The sequence below is a fragment of the Topomyia yanbarensis genome, chromosome 3, assembly GCF_030247195.1.
Source record: "Topomyia yanbarensis strain Yona2022 chromosome 3, ASM3024719v1, whole genome shotgun sequence".
In the NCBI taxonomy this organism is placed as follows: Eukaryota; Metazoa; Arthropoda; class Insecta; order Diptera; family Culicidae; genus Topomyia; species Topomyia yanbarensis.
The window spans coordinates 408430932-408455073 of NC_080672.1; the positions used below are offsets into that span (position 1 = coordinate 408430932).

A 24142-nucleotide genomic window follows, 5' to 3' on the forward strand; every position below is an offset into this window, starting at 1 on the left:
ATTTTTCAATAAGTAAAAATACAAACACCAGAATTGTCTGTCTGTTGGATCTTGTTGACGCAGTTTGCTGATGCGTGTTGAGATCCCATTGCTTGGCGGTGAAGCAATAGTTGTATTGTTCGGCGCCACTTGGGGGTCATTCGGTGTGCCTTCTCTCGCGTTATTACTTTCTTACTGTTTACGATAAGATGCTCATATTTATTTTTGGTTCTTTCGGATCGCTGTTGTAAATCTGCCGTCATCGGCATTTCTTTCTTTATTATATATTGTTGGTTTGGCAGCGCTTGGTTTAATGGTTGTAGTTTATCTTTAATTGTCGGTGGTACCCAAGGTATGTGATTAGCGTTGTTTGCTTATAGGTTACCTCGGTGATTCACATTCGATAGTCGAATAATAACAAATAGGTTTAGTCACTCACTTTCTCATAACACGAATGCCTTTGGGCATATCAGTGACAAAGTTACTCCAAATGTCGACCGTGACAGATTCTACTTCTCCGTATTACGACATAATTCATTTGATGTAATCTGATTTAGTGCGCGGTGCTAGATCGTGTATATGAACATCCATCTCATCATATTCCATATACATGGGAATTTCGGTCCTGATGTTATTGTATTAGATGTCGTGTTGCATGTTGCTCTTCTTTGTTCAATAAAGTTCACACCGATTTGTTGGATATGTTTTATTTTAAGCTTAACTAATGGAAATCAGAAGTACATGCGATGAGGATTTATTAGACTACTCCGCTCGTGCATAACAATTTATTCGCTAACTGGAAGAACGACCACTTTGTTTTCAACAGATGGAGATGGCTTTTGGTCACGGTTTTAGCAAATATTATTTTATTTTATCTATCGCCTTCATCTTCAGGACAAAACTACAATTAACAACTTGATGACATATAACAATCACAGATTTACAAACAGTACACAATTACTTGCAACGGTTACAATAATATCATAGTCAAGTAATTTTGTACATGGAATCTCAAAACGCAACACGCTACTCTACACTGTAAGATCATTAAGTTTGGTTGAAATTAATTTTAAACGGAAATATTTAATTTATTGGAAAGCTTACAGAAAGGAACTCCGCGCACAACACTAGCAGACTGATCAATGAAATGTTTCAATAAAGCAAAAGTATAGCAGTATAGCAACACCCTTAAATTTAGTTTTTTTTTATTATAACTTTTTCCACTGTGACTTTTTGTGCAAACCATGTTCCAAACAAATGCGAAGGGACTTAGAAAACGCTTTATAAATCGATAACATTAAGTCCTACAAGTTCAAGTTGTTCAATAAAATTCTTCATTATGAGCATTTCTAAAACTTTGTCGAAAACATCAACTTTCTACCTCATCAGTATAAAAAGTTAATTTTTCTAGTTCAATCATAGTAAACCATGCCTCCATTTAATTTTTCTCAGATTGTGGGGAATATTCATACGAACAATTCCTCCGAAGACACCCTGTGAATATATTCGATGGTTTGGCCTCTAGTGAACATTTTTGGCATTTCCGACCACTGTGCGCTGCCTGCTGGCTCGTGGTGGATTTGGATTGGTTTGTAGTAGTTGCTTATCCAACCGACTAAACCTAAACCTCTTGTATCTCGCAAACCTTATCCATCCGGGGCAACCGTTAAGTAATGCTTTGTGTTCTTAATTATTTTGTTTTGTGTTAATCGTCATGTTTTTATCCATAGCTACTTTTCCTTACTTGCTATCCAACCTTCACGATACATCTGACCTGCTCAGGTCTGCTGCAAATATCGTCACCTGTTGAGACATGTGTCGACCAAAAGGATTTACATCTGTTTACAGCCACCTTCGCCGGGCTTCTTATCCTTCTTGGTGCTAGTCGTTCCTATTTATCTGCTAGCTGGTGCTGAGAACTTCTTGACGGCGGTATTTCACCCTACACCGATGCCCATTTTCGCGATCCATTTCGCTGCCATTCCATCTGAATAAACATCTGTGGTAAAATTTCTCTAGACAACGATATCCCGATTTTCTCCAACTTCGTGTTTTTTCCTCCTTAGCTGCCGTTGCTAGCCCGCTGACCGACATCTGCTGTCTACTCACTACTGTTGCTAATATCGAAGCTTGTCGAAACGTGAACCGATCCTTCAGAGAAGCCGTCCAACTTGACATACATCCCTTTCCAGCCACCCTCGCAAAGTTTCGTCCTTGGTTTCTTCATTGACTTGTTTCTAGAGTGACCGAACTCAAATCACATTTTATTTGTCAAAATGGTTTTCTTCCTGAACAGGAAGTTAATAAAATGTTAAAAGTAATTCAAAATCATGGGGGGGTTGAAACCCCAAGCCCCCCCCCCCCCCCCCTAAACTGCGCACGGGCCTGCCTAGTCCAGATAGTGGAATCACCTCTCTGGTGTCGGTCTTTGTCTTCGTAGTGGAATTGAGCTGATGGAAAATAAATAGAACATGAAGATAAATTGCACTCCTATACATACTAACAAATATCCTCCTTCCGTGATACTTGTGGAGTACGCAGTAGTAGGGTTACTGTGCCCTAATTCATCTTAGCACCTCTATTCATCCCACCCATTTGAACACATTATATTGCTGTTGTGCTATCTTATAACAAGCGTCATTTAGCACATTTCAAGAAAACAATTCAACGAAGACAATTGATGCTTCTATCTATTCTGCATTAATCTCTCAAATATTAGGACGTTGACTATGTTGCGAGTATTTACTTAAAATGTAAACAAAAGTCGCACTCACACGTGTCATAGGTATTGATGACAAAATTTGTATGGCGTGTCATAATCGTGCATGGAAAATTTTCCATAGAAAAAATCATAGATCCTGATTTCGTGAACTGAAGGATTTACGAAAACAGTGAACAAGTAGTTGAAATTATGAATCATGAAACTGTGTTTCCAAAAAATAGTCCGCCCCGAAGATATGGCGTTACATTCGAATCTTTGGTTGGATTTCTGTGATAGTTCCCTTAGTTTTTGTTATGATTTTTGTTCATAATATGGGGATGCACTTGTTTGTTTAAACTACAGCAACTGACATTGTCGACAGTTAAACAATGTTCATGATTTCCGCAGCTTAGGCGCGATTTTCGTAATTTCTCATGACGTTACCGTGATGTTTTATTCATGGGTTTACAATCGGATTTTTTTTTAGCAAAATAGTGCGATTTATGTTCATGATTTGAGAATTGTAGTCACGATTTTGATAATTTCTATGCACGTTATCGTAATATTTTAGTCATGAGTAGAGTGATTTACGTTCATGATTTTAGGATCTTAGTGATCATAAAAGTGTGATAGATTCACGGAATTTTGCTCTGTAAACTATATCACTAACACGATTCGTGGATCTATAATGCATTTTTGGTGCTCAGTGTAGCTATTGTTTCCTGTCCAGACATCACACTGTACCTTATCAAACGAATAATAATAATTTAGTGAAATAGTACACGTGAAAATTCTATGACCATGTGTATAGTTGCATGACATTGAAAATGATAAGGGATATTCTTAACATCACAAGCACGCAAGATATAGCGTGAATCACGTGTTAAGAATCATGTACCAGTACAGAAAATTGATTTGGTAATGAAACCTTTTCATGGCATTACAGAAACCGTGAATGAAGTTCACGAAACAAAAACAAATAGCTCCTCTAATAAAAGCGTTATACCGGCATTACGTAAGGAAATTTGAACATAATTATAAAACACATGGTCTTCGTTCACGGTTCGGTTTTCGGAATGTATAAACGCGATTTTTCCATTCCATTCCATAATGGCACTTTAATTACGATTTCGGGAACATATTTTCCCCTGAAAACTGAATTTTAAAATATGAACTGTTTTTGCCTAATTGATTTTGTTAGCAAATTAGTCAGCGAGTATAATCTACCCGAATCTAGCAGCATGATTTGAAAGCAAGTACACCTTATCATTATACATTACTACTGACGCTGGCCATAAAATAAGAATTTTAATTATTTTGTTGCAATAGTTTCAGAATTATATGTTTGTATAAATAGGATGATAGCCGCTACTTTCTCGTATTCTTGGATAGCCAGAGTACAATATGTGGAATATGATTAAGCGGGGGGTCTCATTCAAAATTTTCAAAACCTTTGATTTTTTTTCTTTGCATTTTTAAAAGGCATAAGTGTCTACTATATTGTGTTAAACGATCCGCGCATCAAAAAGTTTCTACAGGCACTGTTCGATGCAGCGTCCTGGCCGCCACGGCTCGAGACACTCTCCTCAGGTAGAAACCTTTACATGGCATTAAGGTTCAAGTTACCTTTTTTAAGCATGTGTTAGAATTGAACGCTTGGTAGTGTGCGTAGGAAAATTTGTGTTCAGCTTTGCCACCGGATTATCCATTTAAACCTTTTTAAAACTCTAAAAGAAGAATATCAGTCGATTTATTAGATCATCACGATTCAATTCATGCAAAATACCTGCTGAAAAAACCATCGGCTTAGCTAAATGGTGCTTTTGAAAAAGTGGCTGTGGTTTTTTCATTGCGCAGTTGTGTTGCGTACCCCAGCTCGGTGTGGTAGTGTGATAAAAAATCACAGCCACTTTTTCAAAAGCACCATCCAGCTAAACCGATGGTTTTTCCAGCAGGTATTTTGCATGAATTGAATCGTGATGATCTAATAAATCGACTGATATTCTTCTTTTAGAGTTTTGAAAAGGTTTAAATGTATAATCTGGTGGCAAAGCTGAACACAATTTTTCTTACGCATACTACCAAGCCTTGAGGTAACTTGAGCCTTAAGTTCCGAGAATGCTTCGCGTTGCACTGCCCATGTGTACCGGTCTCGAGGACGTATTTCGTGGTTTGATCTGTAGAAGCATCGCAGACTAATCGTGAGTTATCAACCAACCACAGAAAACGGGGAAAAACGAAAAAAATTGGTCAAAATTGTTAGTCACGTTTTAGTCCGCCATATTTGCACTGACTAACAGACATAACACTCCAAAACAATGCTTCGCCCGCTTTAACAGTCATTTTAAATATTTTTTAGTTGGGACTGTGGCCACATTTGATAATATAGCGCCACTGACATATGAACCACCATATGGAGGATAGACCACTAGTGAAAAATTGTTCCCAAACCTGAGGGGTAACCCGCCAGCAAATGAGTGTTTGGTACCGTGAATAAAAGGTGAAGCTAGTGTTCTTGGAAATTTGCCGGAACAATGTTTTTTGAGGGGATTCCTGCATAGTGTTATGTCTGTTAGTCTGTGATACTGAACTCATCATTTTTATTTTTTGATTTTGACATTCGACTCAAATTCGCTCAATTTTTGCTCAAATACCACGCATTTCTTTAATGTGGGTCCGCCATATTAGATCGGCTGTTTTGAATTTCCAAAAACTGGCTTCAGATTTGTAATCAGCGATGTCCAAAACCCAAGTCCATGTAATTGTTGAAAGATATTGACATTCTACCACGATTAATTCATCGAAAGTGTTCTAAAACTTTAAACGCGTTTATCTCAAAACATGATTTTTCGAAACTGCGTACAATTTCATTTGAAAACGGTTTAGTTTAAAGACTTCATCTTTTGATCTCTCGAAAGAAAATCGATTCTCGTTGCAGGAATGACCGATAACATCTACAAATGCTTTGAATTCCTAATTTTTGTAAATCCTTAAATTGGGAAAAGGGCTAAAAATCAATCTCAAAGTTTGGAATCGCACCATTACGTCAAATTTAAAGTTTTTTAACCGTTCTTAGGTCAATCATCCAATAAATTTAGTTTACTTTAGAGCCTTATTATTAGTTTTATGTTTCAGATCGATACTGAGGCAGTAGGCTGTATGCAATTCTGGAATTCCATGCGCACCTAACCTTAGACAGATCGTCACCACGGGCGCCATTTTGTTTTTCCGTCTTGAAAAAAATGTAAATGAAGTCTCTGTGCTACTGGCAGACAAGTCGGATATAATCAATTATCACTTAAACATTCCCAAGGAATAAAATATTCAGAAGAAATTGAAATTATGATAACCCGCGAATGAGTCGTTCAAACAAACCATGCGTCGTGTCCCCAAAACAACAGTGAAAATCATGACCGTAACCCCCGCTACCAGCTAATTTGTAGTCGTAGCTCATCGCCGCACATCATTCACTTGTGCAAAACTCCTCATCCACCCCGACCGGAGATACGTTAATTGATTTCACTTTTTTTCTGGCCCCGGGTAAAACAAGCCGGGTCGATAAAATTCCGGCAACGATTATCACGTCTCAGTAACCCACTAAAAATTCGCATGTTTCCCCCAATAAAATGTCAGCCTGACTGACAGCACAGGACAGCCAGTTCCGGGGTTAATTTACCGTTGATCCCGGCACGGCTTCCACACGCAAACGGCAGTGAGCGCAAGTGAAAAAACAACAATTTGTCCGCTGCGGAACAGGGCATTTTGATACGCTCGCGCTCCCTGGAGCTGAATTATGAGTTTCATGTGGTGTCACCGCTTCGAGGGAGATGTGCTTTCACTGCATAAACCTTCGGTTCCTTCCAGACTACCGCATGTTGGTAAGAGCCTAAGATGTATGCAAATTAGACAACATCTTGCAAGTTTGTATCTTCTCATTCAGGTCCCACCGGAACAAACGGCGTGGCTGGTGCCGATTTGGATGCTACAACAGCATTGTTCATTCGTTTTCGAGCTCTCCATCGAGACAGAGGTTGTTTTTTCTAGTCCGTAGTGCTGTGTGAGGCGATAAAGAATAGTTTTAATCCGCATTCAAGGTTATTTTGCCAGTTCGGTTCGGTCCTCAGTCTTTTGTTCGCGTGTGAGGATTAAACAATAGCCAGCTGTATAAGCTGGATCGGTTCGTCGTTGGACACCAGTTTAAAGCTAAGTGGTTTTTGTCTTTTGTAACACATTTATTGCTTTCTTCCGTCTGCGCGGGCGCTGACCCCGTGCGTTGACGTTTTCTATGGTTCCCTCTCCGGATGGTCAAATGGAAGTTGAATCGGGTTCAACTTCTAAGGCTCCCCCCCGGCCCAAATGCTATCCAGAACTCTCAACTGGTCCATTTGTGGTCTTCTTTCGGCCCAAGACTAAATCACTGAATCTTCTTCAGATTTCTAGAGACCTGACGGAACGGTTCTCGGCTGTGACCGAAATTTCAAAGGTCCGCTCGGACAAGATAAGGGTGTTGCTAGCCAACTCAAAGCAGGCAAACGATATTGCTTGCTGTGAGCACTTTACGCGGGATTATAACGTGTATATTCCGGCTGTAAGAGTACAATCCGAAGGCGTCGTAACCGATGAGAGTTTGACGTGCGAGGATCTGCTGAAGTACGGGGTTGGCCGATTCAGAGACCGCTTACTTCAGCCAGTTAAAATACTTGAGTGCAAACGTTTGCACTCAGTAGTAGTTGCGGGGGATGGGTCAAAAACGTACCCCCAATCAAACTCTTATCGGGTGACCTTCGCTGGTACCGCTTTGCCAAATTTCGTCCTCTTGCACAAGGTTCGTCTGCCTGTGCGTCTGTTTGTGCCGCGGGTCATGAATTGCACAAAGTGTAAACAACTGGGTCACACAGCCACCCATTGTAGCAACAAGGCCCGCTGTGGAAAATGCGGGGAGAATCATCTAGATGATTCGTGCAGTAGGCAAGCCGAAAAGTGTCCTTACTGTGCGGAGAGTCTGCATGATATCTCGGCATGTCCCGCGTACAAACTACGCGGGGATAAACTGAAACGTTCCCTTGCGGGACGATCCAAACATTCTTTCGCAGAAATGTTAAAGAATGCTACGCCACCATCCTCAGCAAACATCTATACTCACTTGCCTCCTGACGAGGGCGAGGCTGGTAACCCACAAGAGGGAACATCTACTAGGGTGCCTAGAATTTATAGGAAGAGGAGGAACACTTCCTCTCGTAAAGTTCCTTGTAAAGGCCAGAAGGTGTCCCTTGAGGGGGCTCCGAAAGTCACATCTATTGGAAGTGTTGCAACCAAACCGAAGCAATTAGCTCCTGGTCTCGGAGGATTAAGCTCAGAGAAGGAGTTCCCAGCACTTCCAGGAACATCAAAAATCCCAAGTGTTCCTTTGTTTCAATTCGAGAGTAATCACAGCACTGGAATTATAAAACTCTCGGACATAGTGGACTGGATAATAAAAACTTTCAATATTACTGATCCTATTAAAAGTCTTATGTTAGCTTTTCTCCCTACAGTGAGAACATTTTTGAAGCAGTTGACTGCTAAATGGCCCCTCCTCTCAGCGATTGTATCCTTCGATGGCTAACTCATCGAACGAGGTCACGGATTTGATCACTGTTCTACAGTGGAATTGCAGAAGTATCATCCCGAAAATCGATTCCTTCAAAATTTTAATAAATAATTTGAGTTGCGATGCATTTGCATTATGTGAAACTTGGTTAACTTCCGACATAGAACTCAACTTCCACGACTTTAATATTATTCGCCTGGATCGAGACACCCCCTATGGAGGAGTGCTTTTGGGGATCAAAAAGTGCTATTCCTTCTACAGAATTAACCTTCCCTCGATAACAGGTATTGAAGTTGTCGCTTGTCAAGTAACAACCAAAGGCAAAAGCCTTTGCATAGCTTCCATATATATTCCCCCCAACACCGCGGTTGGGCACCGACGGCTACAAGACATCTTAGAATCCCTGCCAGCACCGCGACTAGTTTTAGGAGACTTTAACTCTCACGGTACAGCATGGGGTTGCCTCTATGATGATAACCGGTCTTCCTTAATTCAGGATCTTTGCGATAACTTCAATTTGACAATTTTAAACACGGGTGAAATGACACGGATTCCTGCTCCTCCAGCGCGCCCGAGCGCCTTAGACTTGTCCCTTTGCTCAACATCGCTGCGGTTAAATTGCACGTGGAAGGTAATTCCTGATCCCCACGGCAGCGACCATCTGCCGATTGTAGTCTCAATCAATAACGGTTCAAGGCCATTGAAATCAATCAATATTTCGTATGACCTCACACGAAATATCGATTGGAAGAGCTATGCTGCCGCGATATCCGACAACATCGAATCTACCCAAGAACTTCCTCCGGAGGAAGAGTACAGCTTTTTGGCTGGCTTGATTCTCGACAGCGCGAATCAAGCTCAGACTAGGCCAGTACCCGGCGCGAACATACAAAAACGTTCTCCCAATCCCTGGTGGGATAAAGAGTGCTCAGACGTGTACGCAGAGAAGGCCGCCGCGTTTAAGACCTTCCGGAACGACGGGTTACCCGCCAGTTTTCGACAGTACGCGACGTTAGACAAGCGAATGAAGAGTTTGATGAAAGCCAAAAAACGCGATTATTGGCGCCGGTTCGTCGACGGATTAACGAGAGAAACATCGATGAGCACTCTTTGGGGAACAGCCCGACGTATGCGAAATCGAAACAGTACTAATGAAAGCGTGGAATATTCAAACCGTTGGATATTCGATTTCGCCAAGAAGGTTTGTCCGGATTCCGCCCCGGCACAGAAGATTTACCGCGCCGCGTCTCCTCACGATAGCGCGAACGAAACACCTTTTTCGATGGTGGAGTTCTCACTTGCTCTCTTGTCGTGTAACAATAAAGCTCCGGGGCCAGACAGAATCAAATTCAACTTGTTGAAGAATCTGCCTGACTCTGCCAAGAGACGCTTGTTGAACTTATTTAATAAGTTTCTCGAGGCTAACATTGTCCCACTCGATTGGAGACAAGTGAAGGTCATCGCCATCCAAAAACCAGGAAAACCAGCCTCCGACCACAATTCGTACCGTCCGATCGCAATGCTGTCCTGTATCCGGAAGTTGTTCGAGAAAATGATCCTATCCCGCCTCGACAATTGGGTCGAAGCAAATGGCTTACTGTCAGATACACAATTTGGCTTTCGCAAAGGCAAAGGGACGAACGATTGTCTTGCGTTGCTCTCAACTGAAATTCAAATGGCCTATGCTAGCAAAGAGCAGATGGCATCAGTGTTCCTAGATATTAAGGGGGCTTTTGATTCAGTTTCGATCAACATTCTTTCAGAGAAGCTGCACCAGCATGGTCTTTCAGCGACTTTAAACAACTTTTTACTAAACTTGTTGTCGGAAAAGCACATGCATTTTTCGCATGGTGACTTATCGACATCACGATTTAGCTACATGGGCCTTCCCCAGGGCTCATGTCTAAGCCCCCTTTTATACAATTTCTATGTCAACGACATTGATGAATGTCTTGACAATTCCTGCACGTTAAGGCAACTTGCAGACGATGGCGTGGTGTCTGTTACGGGACCCAAAGCTGTCGATCTACAAGGACCATTACAGAATACCCTGGACAATTTGTCTGCTTGGGCTATTAAGCTGGGTATCGAATTCTCCACGGAGAAAACTGAGCTAGTTGTATTTTCAAGGAAGCGTGAACCAGCACAACTACAGCTTCTATTAATGGGTCAAACTATCGCTCAGGTCTTCACAGTAAAATATCTAGGGGTCTGGTTCGACTCGAAAGGTACTTGGGGATGCCATGTTCGGTATCTGAAACAGAAATGCCAACAAAGGATCAACTTTCTTCGTACAATAACCGGAACATGGTGGGGTGCCCACCCAGGAGACCTAATTAGGTTGTATCAAACAACGATACTGTCGGTAATGGAATACGGATGCTTCTGCTTTCGCTCCGCCGCGAACATACATTTCATCAAACTCGAAAGAATTCAGTATCGTTGTTTGCGTATCGCCTTAGGGTGCATGCAGTCGACCCATACGATGAGTCTCGAAGTGCTGTCGGGCGTTCTCCCGTTGAAAAATCGATTTAGGGAACTCTCATATCGATTGCTCATTCGATGCGATATCTTGAACCCGGTCGTGATTGAAAATTTCGAAAGGCTTGTTGAGCTCAATTCTCAGACCCGTTTCATGTCCCTGTACTTTGACTACATGGCGCAGAATATTAACCCTTCTTCTTACAATCCCAACCGTGTGCATTTCATAAATACTTCTGAATCTACTGTTTTCTTCGACACATCCATGAAAGACGAGATTAGTGGAATTCCGGACCACATACGCCCACAAGTGGTTCCAAACATTTTTTATAATAAATTCCGAGAAGTCGACTGTTCTAAGATGTTTTATACTGACGGATCAAACCTCGAAGGATCCACTGGCTTCGGTATTTTCAATCAAAAGTTCACCGCCTCCTACAAACTCAGTGACCCTGCTTCAGTTTACGCCGCAGAACTAGCTGCCATTCAGTATACCCTTGGAGTCATTGAAACATTACCCGCAGACCATTACTTCATCGTTTCGGATAGCCTCAGTTCCATTGACGCTATTCGCTCGATGAAACAAGGCAAGCACTCCTCGTATTTTTTGGGGAAAATACGGGAGCTACTGAGTGCTTTATCTGACAACTCTTTCCAGATTACCTTGGTATGGGTCCCTTCTCATTGCTCCATTCCGGGCAATGAGAAGGCAGACTCCTTAGCTAAGGTGGGTGCCTTAGAAGGAGACGTTTACGAAAGACCAATTTGCTTCAGCGAATTTTTCAGTATTACTCATCAGAGAACCCTCGAAAGTTGGCAAACTTCGTGGAGCAGTGGAGAGCTGGGAAGGTGGCTACATTCGATAATCCCTAAGGTATCGACGAAACCTTGGTTCAAGGGGATGGATGTGGGTCGTGACTTCATTCGTGTGATGTCCCGACTCATGGCAAACCATTACACGCTGGATGCACATCTCCGGCGTATTGGGCTCGTGGATAGTGGTATCTGCGCTTGTGGCGACGGCTATCACGACATCGAGCACATTGTCTGGGCGTGCACCGAGTACAGTTCCGCTAGGTCTCGGCTAATGGATACCCTGCGGGCCCGAGGAAGACCAACCAACGTCCCGGTTCGAGATGTGCTGGCAAGCCGCGATGTTCTCTATATGTCCCTTATATACACCTTTGTGAAAACCATCAATATACAAGTCTAACTGCCCCTTGTTATCTCCTTATCATTCTCAGAACGCTCTTCCACCTGTATCAAACCATCTGTATCGAATGAGCCAACAAACACGGGACCTACGGCACGAACATAACACGCTTAACTCGAAATGTAGCCGATCCACATCTGAGCCGTACTACGAAATCGTCTGGAAAAACCCCTGCCATCTTGAGGAGGACCACCCGGCGTCCCAGTACATGATTCCCCTGATGAAGGCCACCCGAGTTTGTAATCCATCCGTTGATCTCACGATGCCTGAAACTGAAATAATTTTCTCTCCCTGCCATCTTTGTCTACCCTCCCTCCCCTGACTCTTATACCCAGAAGTAACACCCCTACCCCCCCCCCCCACCCCAATATCATCACGAAGCATTTAGCTCTTCTTGTCTCTTCTAGTTTTAACTATTATATTATATAATCTCGTTGAAATTGCCCAACTCTACTACCCACAAAAATAACTATAATTACGAATCTTTACAAAATTCAATCATGCCCTCTAGTTATGCCTAGTTTTAAGTTAGTCGTAAAAAATTGTCCCCCTTAATTAAACATTATTTGCTCCAATAATCTCACTGATAAAAATGTCAAACCATATTGCCACAAAAACTAAATGACCCCCCTAATCTTACGAAAACAATATTATCCCCTTGTGTAGATATATAAGATAGCTATAAAATCGCATTAGTTTCATTTTAAAAAAAATCAATATGTAATCCCCTAGTTTTAAGCAATTTAAAATGTAAAACAAAACAAAATTGGCACCTTTAAGCTAACGCAACGTGCCTTATCAAATAAACGATTTGAATAAAAAAAAACAGCATTGTTACCAAAATTTGTACAAAGCAGCGTACCAAAATAACCATTCGTTGCAACACGCCGTAGGAAAAAAAAGAATGTCTCCCAACATCCATAAAACACCCGGGAGAGACACTGAAGGGAATGGTTCCATAAATTTTTGCACTTTTCATATGTCCTTGTGTTGTTCCATTCGGGTAAGATGATTTAGTTGCGCGAACGTTCTCTCTGCGTCGTCTGTGCACAGGCGGTGACTTCGGGCGGAGGCTGACTGTTCTTTGCAATTTTTTATTCGCTTCTCACACGACAATTGTGACAACAAACAATCCCATTTGGGTTTTCCGGTACAAAGGGAACGGGATTCGCGATAAATATTTTCGGTTGTTTGAGTTATAAATTATAGCAATTATTTGAGTGTTCGGTTGGCAAGGAAAGGTTTGATGGGGTAGTTTCGAATTCGAAAAAAATCGATGAGTTTTCTCCACTTTCACAGTGTTTATGTTCCGGACTTAATCTGAATAAATGGGATGACAAACAAATGTTACTAAATGCAAGTAAGTCACGATCATTCCAAGCGCTCTAAGTTCAAGGATGTTGGAAGGGCACAAGACTTGGATCCTCATCTGGGACATTAATTTACCTTGTTCTCTGCTATTATTCATCAGAATACAAACAGTGAGCTCTTGACTAGCCCAGTTAGCCACTACGTATTGGCACATTTCCATTATTCAAATTATGGGAATAACTTTGTCTTACCCCTTTGTTTGGAATTAATAGCATCTTAATGATGAATTTACCCTACTCTAGGAGCAACTGTTCTTTTCACTAGTAAATCATTTACCATTTGGCAAAGAACAATTTTTCAGTCTGGTCGTGTTGCGTTTCAATTTTGTTTTGGTCCAACTCATAACCGGTAGGCAATGCCGTGGAACCAAACAGTACATCACCGTCGATTCAGTGTCATTTGCTACCGGGATGCGATTCACGTTTTCCACTTTCTTCATTAGGAGGCCATCAGCGAGAATTTACTGCTTGCTGGCTGGAGGCTCAGTTCACAGAACCACGGACTGCCTGCCTACTAGGTAGTAAACCGTTGGGAAGTGGAGGAGTCTCACGACCGCTACAGTATGCCGCTGCCGCCGCCGGCTGCAATCAAAGTGCAATTGGAAACAAGTAAATAATGTCGGAACGGAGCAAAGCCACTCGAGGTCGATGAAGGAGGCGGTGAAGCATCTAGGGCATTACCGAGCCTTGTTTTATATTCGAAGACGAATGTGGTTTGAGGGTGACGGGGGAACTTGTTTCACTGCGAGCCACTGGGATTAAGGTGTTTTGCAAAAGCTTTCAATTTACAACGAAGATAACAGTTGTTATAAAGTCTGCCTCACTTAGAATCCGGACATTTTTCATTTATTCTGTGGCAGCTCCCCTAATTGGTAGGATTTGGAATGTTTTGACAGCGATTTGTTGGGAAAATACACATGATTCATTGGTTCAAGTTTCATTTTGATACATGCAGTAGTGAAAAAGTTGTGCTATACAGAATATGAGAAAAAATATTAATCGTGATCACTCACGTCGAAAACCCGCCACTACACAGTGGCCCAGCAAACTTGTTGTAGTTTGCAATACCCTTCTTTTCATTTGAACAGAAGCTAGAGCAGTTCTAATTTTAGCAAGAACAAAAATTGAGCTTTTTAAAGGTTTGAGATAGAACTTGACTGTCTTCAATGAAGTTGTAGAACATCATATTTTCGACAAATTTGTTGAAGACACGCAAGCCCTATTTTTCATACTTGCCATTGTACAATAAATCGAAATGGAAGATTTAGGGTCTTTCTTAAAAAAAACGGTTTTATTTTTATAACATTTGCAATTTTTATTTTACACTACAGTAACCTTAAGGCACCTTGAAGATTTTTTTTGCGCATAATTTGTTCATTTATTCCAACGACCAAACTATTTTCGATTTTCAAATATAAGTTTTACATTTCTTACAAAAGCAATTCAGCTTTTTGTTGGTTGCTGCGTGCCCAAATGCGCACCCCACTTTGACAGTTCGTCCGTCCAGTGTTAATTTTTAAATATCATAAGACATGTCAATTTTGACAAGCCGTTCCTTCAGTCTCAATTTTCACATCGCGGTAGGCGTTCATCCATGTTTTCAACTCAAACGTTGAAACTCAGTCGATTGTAGTCCAACCTGACAACAGCACTTGATTTAAAAGAAAATACACAACATATAATTTTTTAAACTATGTAGGTATACGCAAACGGTATTCAGCTTTTTGTTGGTGGCTGCGTCCCCAAATGCGCACCCCATTTTGACAAGTCGTCCGTCCAATGTCAATTTTGACAAATCATCGGCTTTGCCAAATTTGACAAACCGTTCTTCAGATTCAATTTTTTGATCGTGGTAGGCGTTCACTTCTGCTCTCAACTAAAATTGAACGTCAAATAAAATATTGTTTTTCAGTTGAAAAACTAAACCGATTTCGGTACGGATCCGCACAGTCAACTGAAGTTCCATTCAACAGCGGCACTCAACTCGAAATGTTGATACAGAACATCTGCTATTCAAAACTATTCGCTACTCGTAATCGGCATACAAAAATCGGTCGACCAATACGGCAATTAATCAGTCAACAGTTTTTTCGGCATTTAATTAGCAAGGGACTGGAAGGTGAAGTATATTTTTCAATATTTAGAGCCATAGTACTCAAGGGAGAGCAAGGTGTTGAAAGGAGAAAGTTTAGAAAAGCGTGGAAGGATCATATATGCAAGCTTAGAGCTCACCGGCGACTTAACCTTTTGTCTGCTACCGTAGGAGTCAGGGTCTTTTGGCATTAGAAATGCGAATCACCTGAGTCTACGGCATGTCCCAACAAGCGTAAAGTAACTTGTTACTTCATGCTGTCGGAACCGACTGTACTCAATCTAGTCAAAACTATTAAGTCAGGTGGATTGCAACCGATTTCTTCGGTAAACGCAGCTGCAGCTGTAGCTTACAATTGTCGATTCTTGGTGCTAAATTTTGCTACAAATTTGTATCCAAAATCAGGTGTGAGAAACATTGTTTAGGTCTAGGTTTAAGTACTGCATCCGATGCTTTTCCGGGTAGTTTAAAAGCAAGTTTCATGTGCTATTATTAGTCATTTCATGTGATGAATTTAGGTAAGAGCAGAGATTCAAATCGCATAATTCTCTCGACACTTTCAAACAACTGAAAATATGCTTATAAATAAATTTGCGAAGAAATTAAAATCATCGAAAAAGGCGTTTGAAAAAAACAAATTTTAAATTTGACGTTTAACGTTTATTAAGAAAATAAATAAGCAGGATACACGATAGCCGTGAAACTCAAGGCTGATGAGACCGCTTGTCAAAATTGACACTGCTGACGAGTTGTCAAAGTTGACACTGTACAGACGACTTGTCAAAATAGAGTGCGCATTTGAAAACGCAGCCACCAGCAAAAAGCTGAATTCAAAAATCTGTTGGTTACCTGCGCGCTAAACGATGATTACCCGAGCAAATGAAAAGCCCACAATACCCTACATGGTCCAATTTTACCCCCCTATATAGTGTTTTGATAATGTTTTGAATGGTGTCAACCCATGAAAACACTATAATCATGGTCCGGTATATCCGATATAAAAACCATATTTTGATACATTTATGGGTTATTGAGACCATTTTATGGTGTGTTGATGGGTGCGAAATTTGGAGCGGACCATTATTACATTCTACAGAATTTGCTCGGGTATTCGGTCTTATAATTTAATTGGCCGATCGCTGTAGTCAATCATAAGAACCATTTATTCAAATTGGCAAATTTTTCTACAAATTTTTTATCGAAATTTGTGCAGGTAAGTGAGAGTTGAGATACTTGTGGCTGTAGGGTTGGCTTGTCAAAATTAACGTTACTTACGTATTGTCAAAACAGACATTGGACGAATGACTTGTCAAAATAGAGTGTATAATTTAAAACTCAGCCGCCAAAAAAGTTTAATATGTAACATTCGCTCTAATTTCGAAAACGTCTCATGTATCAATCGACCCACCTCGAGAAATTTGGATAATATCTGTACGGGTGTGTATGTATATTAGAGTAATAGGAAAAAATGACCTCTATCGACCCACACCTCTGACGATTCCTAGTCTCACCAGGAGAACTTGCTCCAAGTTTGAAGCAAATCGGACAAGTCTAGCTACCGGACCAACGTGCCTGAAGTTTGTGTGGGATTTTTCGACAATTTGCATGGAGAAAACTCACTAGCTCGCATTTTCGCCACTAGGTGGCACTGTATGCATCGTATTATCACTGTAAGTGAAAATAAGAAATATAACTTAATTGTCTACAACTTTGTCGAAGAGTGCTAGTGAATCCGGCTTTGTTAAAAGAAGTAATTAAACTTTTAAGGTTCAAGTTACCTTTTTTAAGCATGTGTTAGAATTGAACGCTTGGTAGTGTGCGTAGGAAAATTTGTGTTCAGCTTTGCCTCCGGATTATCCATTTAAACATTTTTAAAACTCTAAAAGAAGAATATCAGTCGATTTTTTAGATCACCATGATTCAAATCATGCAAAATACCTGCTGGAAAAACCATTTGCTTAGCTGGATGGTGCTTTTGAAAAAGTGGCTGTGGTTTTTTCATTGCGCAGTTGTGTTGCGTACCCCAGCTCGGTGTGGTAGTGTGACAAAAAATCACAGCCACTTTTTCAAAAGCACCATCCAGCTAAGCCGATGGTTTTTCCAGCAGGTATTTTGCATGAATTGAATCGTGATGATCTAATAAATCGACTGATATTCTTCTTTTAGAGTTTTGAAAAGGTTTAAATGGATAATCTGGTGGCAAAGCTGAACACAATTTTTCTTACGCATACTACCAAGCCTTGAGGTAACTTGAGCCTTAACGAAGTTATGTCTGAGTCAGTTTTGCATAGGGCCTAGCAGTGCATGGTTGTGTATCAGTACACGGATCGCACAAACTAAACATATTTATAAAATAATCGTTAGATTTAGCTTAAAAATATGTTCAGATGAATTGTAGTAATTAAAGTCATGCTTTAAATAGAACATTTTAGTTCCACATGTTACCGCATAGAGGGCGCCAATACCAACTTTTCAATGGAAAGAGATAGAGATTAGGTGTCTTCCACAAAGTTGTAGAACAAGCATTTTGCAATAAATTTTCTAAACATCTCGATATTCTATCTCTCTTCTGTAAAAAATTAGTGTTATTCTATCTCTCTTCTGTAAAAAGTTAGTTGTTCCATCAATAAAGTAAAAACACCGGAAAACTCGTCAAGAAAAGATTCTTCAAATTCTTCAAATAATGGGATTTTAGCAAACTTTTCAGAACTTTCAGTAATCATGATTCTCAAATTTATTTTTCTCATTTACTTTATTTAAACTTTTTTGTTTTAAATTTTATTCAATAAACTCATTTTTGCAGTTTATTGATTTCATGGACTTTCATTCGTTTTGTAAATTTTATTCATTTTGAATATAGGACTAATTTCAAAAATATGATCACTTCATGTTAGTATTCTTTCTATTCTCTTTGTTCATTTGAGTTCATCTTGTTCCTTCCATCTATTTTATTCGTTTCAATCTTTGGATTCCTTCTGGTCAGTTTATTCATTTCATGCTTTTAACCTATTTTATTCACTGTTTATTTCATTTTGTGATATTTGTTAGTTTTTCCCAGTTGATACGTTTTTATTTAGTTTCTTCATTTCAATAACCTGACTATTTTTTTTAATTCATTCATTTTAATCATTTTATCCGAAATATTAATTTGTCACATTTAGTTTTGGCTACTTTTTATTGATTTTATCAATTCTACAAATTTTGTTTTTTCATTTTTTTATTTCGACTAGTCTGTAGCAACATATTTCTTTTCTTCTCTTTAACGACATTCAAGTAACCAGAGAATACTAAATAGGAAAAGTTATAAAAATTGAGAGCCAAGGGAGAGCAAAGATATGAAACATACATATCGGAAAACTAGAAAAGACAGGTCATTAGAAACACGTTTAAAATCTTACGGATTAATCTTTTGTCTTCGGCTGGTAGGCAAAGTTACTACGAATTGCTCAAGTCTGTCAACATGTTTCACGACAAAGACAAATTTGCTCCTCTTTATCATGAGAACCATTTCATTTTATTCACTTTATTCATGTTATTCATGCTTTTTTATTTTATTCACTTTATTCATTTTCTTCATTTCTCGACAAACATATGATTACGGCCTAAAAGCCAACTGTCAAAATCCACTTTGAATGGAAATTCCAGACAAACCGTTACTAGTCGAACACAGTTCACAACAGTTTATGAAAGAGAAAACTTTTCTCTTTCGTTTACTACCAACATCTGTGATTGGCGTGTAACGGTTTGTCCGGAATTTCCATTCAAAGTGGATTATAACAGTTGGCTTTTAGGCCGTAATCATATGTTTGTCGAAATTTTTGTCATTTTATTATTTTTTTTCTAGTTCATACATTTTATTCAGTTTCTTCAATTTGTTACTATCATTAATTCTGTTTAGTGATTTCTTTTGTTTATTTAATTCAATTTGTTAATTTGACTCAATTTAGTTTATTCTATCAATGTTGAAATTTTCTTATTTTGCATTGCAGTTTTGCTAAGAAACACCCTAAACCTTGAATTTATATTCATTGTAAAATGAGAAGTATAAAAATGGGGAAATTTCTTGTGAAATAAAAAAATATAAGAGAAATGTGGTTGCTTGTTTTTAAAATGTTTAAAATAAATTTGGTGTCCGTACGCGGTACTGAATCGGATTGGATACGTGTAAACAGTGGTTTATGGTGATAAGAATTAATGAACCGGGGATGGACGTAGCGTAGTTGGTAAATCGATTGCCTTGTACGCAGCGCACCTGGGTTCGAGTCCCGACCCCGCACGTAGGGTTAGAAATTTTTCATAAGAGATTTTTCTAACCCGTAGAGGCGAATGGTTAAAAGGTTAAAACCTCTATAATCGGAGTAAAAAAAAATTTATGGACCGAAGCTTGGTTTGGCTTATCAAGTCAATGCTATATGTACTATGCTATATTTCTCCTTGGGAAATTTTTTTTTCCTCCACTAATGGGAAAATTGTTTTAAACCACTTTTGTACGTAAAGGGCACAAAAACTATATAACTAAATTAAACGCCTCTCCAATAACTAATATAGTTATAGGTTTTGTGCCCTTTACGCGCAAAAGTGGTTTTCTCCTTAGTGTTTTAGGTTTTACCTAAATTTTTCTCAACCAAGGATAAATACAGCATAGTTAAATACTTGTTGAAATTTAATAATAAAAGCTTTGTATTACGAAATACCTGAAGTCTGCAGAAAATCTATAGATGCTTTCGAGAAAGTAGTTCTTTTCGAACCGGAATGAAAATTAGTAGAATGGACGGCCGAACAAAACGAGCCAAGGGAAATGAGGCAAATCCTTTTGGAATGACTTCAACAGGCACCCACGTGAAATTCATCCAAATTTAAAAGTATGGGGCAATGAGGCAAGATAGATCATCAGCATATGGGGTGAATTTTTTTTAATTTTTTCAATTGTTAGTGGCACTTAAACATCGCGGCAATATGAAATTTTGTCTGAGAGATAAAAAAGGAAGTATTTTAGTAAGTAATTTTTTTTTGATTTGAAAAGTCAATATGGATTTTACACATTGCCAAGTTAACGGTTAATAACAGCTAGACAGTGTGTTTTTGACAACAATAAAGGAATCGCTTTCGAATTGCGCATCAATAAGAATGATAATCCTAAGTCTGAAGGGTAGTTCTTATTTCCCCTTTATCATTATCCTCAATATTGTATTAACAACATGGACATGACGGTTTATTTTACTGTTATAAGACGTACAACCATGCACGTGTGATACAGTCGATAGACACAGACTAGTACTACAGACCTGCAAAAAGGAATCCATATATTTACATCTACGCTTGGGAAACCTAAAGCTTTGTCACATGTATCTCCTTTCCAAAGCGGGGGAAAATGATAATTAGCGCAGTTGTAGCTACATAACTATAATAAGTATAACCGTCGTGCCTTAGCAACGTGCTCATTCATTGCATCGCTAATTTAGTTCTGTTGATTATTAATGCGATGACAGAGAAGAAGACAACACACAAGCACTTGTACAACGGTTGCAAGTATCTTATTAACACGCTTCTTGTACCGATTGTGACGCTAGTTTGCTAAGTCATCTTATTTGTATCATTTGTTTGCTTTTTCTGAACTTGCTTTCCGAGTCTGTACTTTTCAGCAGTCTAGAGGGGAAGAGAGCAACTTTTCCGCAGCAATTTCTTTATCAGCATGCCCTACCTACATTCCGGTACATAAATGTCTTAATCTATGAAATTGTATAGACTGTATGCCGAGAACATTATTCAGGTTAAATCATCAATGACTGTTATAGAAATTTGATCCATTTTGGCACAATACACAAACGGAAACTAAAGCATTTGAATTCTTTTTTCTCTTCCGACAGATGCAAACCCTGAGTGCCCGTGACCTGAACAACACTCGCCGATCCGAAGTACCGATAATTTTTTTCAACCGGGTTCCGAAAGTGGGCAGCCAGACGTTCATGGAGTTGCTGCGCCGGCTATCGATCCGCAACGACTACACCTTCCATCGGGATGTCGTGCAACGGTTGGAGGTTATTCGTCTCTCTCCCGACCGTCAGCAGGAGCTGGCCGAAATGGTTACCGACCTACCGATGCCATCGGTTTACGTCAAGCACGTGTGCTACACTAATTTCACCCGTTTTGGTCTACCGATGCCGATCTACGTGAACATGGTTCGTGATCCGGTGGAGCGTATCATCAGCTGGTACTACTATGTTCGTGCTCCCTGGTACTTTGTTGAACGAAAGCAGGCTTTCCCCGATCTTCCTCTACCAGATCCTCGCTGGTTGAAGAAGGATTTCGAAACTTGTGTTCTGCAGGGTGATCCGGAATGTACCTACGCTCAAGGTGCCATCCACGAAGGGATCGGAGACCATCGTCGACAGTCACTATTCTTTTGCGGTCATGATGAACAGTGCCTGTATGGGAACTGTATTCAAATACAAAGGAGAACTTTTGATAACCGTTTTTTTTTCCTTTTCACAGACCATTCAATAGCCCTGGAGCTCTGGAACGCGCTAAGTACGCCGTCGAGAGCCAGTACTCCGTCGTAGGTGTACTGGAAGATTTTAACACTACGTTGGCCGTGCTTGAACGATATATTCCCAGATTTTTCTCCGGTGCGACTTCGGTTTATTTCAATGAGGTCAACCTGCTGCAGAAAATCAACAAAAATAATTTCAAACCTCCGGTTAGTGACGAAATCAAGGAACTGGTCCGACGAAACTTTACCCGAGAAATCGAATTCTATCAGTTCTGTAAACAGCGGCTATACAAACAATATCTTGCGACGCAGCTACCACACAAATGAATGCTAACCCGTTCGCTGTGACAGTTGAACAGCTTCCCTATAAAGGAAAGATACTCACCCCTTGCTGAAATCACCCACAGCAGGTGGAAACGGAGCGCAAATGGGAAGCAAACTTAAAGTTCCACCATTGCAAAACATGTCTTCATTTCATTAAGCAACTACAAAAAAAACGCGTAGCCGCATCCTTATTTATACAAATCACGCACGCATATCGCATACAGTTCATATTCGAGTGTAAGTAAGTTATCGAAACCATCGTAGATCGTAGGATGTTTTTAAATGCAACCATACAAACAAATAAACAAAAAAAGTTAAACTTTGAATGTGATAGGGACAATTGAAGAAATTAAAAGTGTACATTACATATTTCGGATATTTCCATACGCGAATGGTTGGTGAGGAATACAAAAAAAATTCAGCAAAACATATCACCATCAACACACATCGTTGCGCTGATTAGCCAGCGGATTGTATTAGAATCCTAGTAGATTACTAGCCTGTAGACTTACTGTAGAAAGTATTAAATAAAGCCTAACTTATGACGTTCTTTATGTTAGCTGCGTTTGATTGCTTACTGAAATCTTCTTACGAATTTTGTTATTACTATTATATTAGTCTTGAGCAAACTGCTAAGTGTACATCTCCCCTTAATTTATCTTGAGAGGATTTTCTAAGCAACTATGTCAGTTATTACAAATATTGTGAAATCCTTATGTCGTCGCTGTTGTGCTATCTAGCACATTCAGCGCAGCGCCATTTAGCACATTTCGTGAAAAACGATTTTTAAAGTTTGAGATATAGTATCTTGAAACTTATAAATGGTATAAACAATTCAAAGAAGACAATTGATGCTTCTATATATTCTGTATTAATCTCTCAAGTATTGAGAAGATCGGTTGACTATGTTGCGAGTTTTTACTATAAATGTAAACAAATGTCGCGCTCACACGTTTCATTGGTGTGTAGGGGAGAGTGGATACGCTTCATCCCACTTTTGTTTTTTTTCTCATAACTTTTCAATGAAATAAAAATTTTAATTACAAAATTCGCCATCTTGTAGTCAATTCGAATTGTAAGAGCTATGAACAATGTGTAAATCCGAATACTATGTCCTGTCAGTAATATGAACAGTTTTGAAAATCATGCCAAAACGAGGTTTTGTGGCAACTTGATCCCCCGCCTACTAGGGCTAAAGAAACAAAGCACACTATGACCTATAGACACAAAAGTTCAGCTAATGACCTATCCTGACAAATTAATTAATAATACTACCTTTTTGGATGCACAACAAACTTTAACCACAGTCGAAAGTAAAGACAAGTATTTGCAGTAAATCAGTGCTGTTTAATTGGCTTTTCCAACCTTCAATAACTTATACCATGATTTGTTCACGGAAAAAAACATTTTAGATCAATTTATAGTGCCAGGTACTCTATGAAAATTATGTTTTTCTATTTCTATACATTTCTAAAGTGTTTGAGACAACTTATGATAGGGATCAAGAATACCCAGTGTTACAGGGATCAAAGACACCTGTTGTATGAGGTGAACAACACTTATTTTTTGTATTTATTGTGAAACTTATTATTAAAAAACTTGTTTTTTTAGACAAAAGCCCTTAGTAAGTAATCTTACATGAAAATATTCATAAATAATTAGTTCGACGATCTAATGCAACCGGTCAAAAAAATTGTAAAAGGATTATCGGAATGGATTTAAACAAATATTTTTTTAAAATATTACACAACTTTTCCAAACCAAATGTAATACATCAGATTTGTTTTTTAAACATCATAAACGAGCAAATACTTCATTTTCTTTTTATATTGTGATAACTTTATGCATATAGATTATGAGATATGGCCAGGGAATCAAATATCCCCAAGGATCAAGTGTCCT

At 39.4% G+C, this 24142-nt stretch overlaps 1 protein-coding gene across 1 annotated transcript in view; it reads left to right on the forward strand.

Annotated features, from left to right (window-relative positions):
- The window catches only part of LOC131693908 (heparan sulfate 2-O-sulfotransferase pipe), a 584932-nt gene extending 562152 nt beyond the window's left edge, over positions 1 to 22780 (forward strand). The window contains exons 4-5 of the mRNA XM_058982173.1: positions 21294 to 21853; positions 21919 to 22780. Coding sequence (XP_058838156.1) covers positions 21294 to 21853; positions 21919 to 22243 — 885 coding nt within the window. The 3' untranslated portion in view covers positions 22244 to 22780. The remainder of the gene's footprint in view (positions 1 to 21293; positions 21854 to 21918) is intronic.
- The last annotated feature ends 1362 nt before the right edge of the window (positions 22781 to 24142 follow it).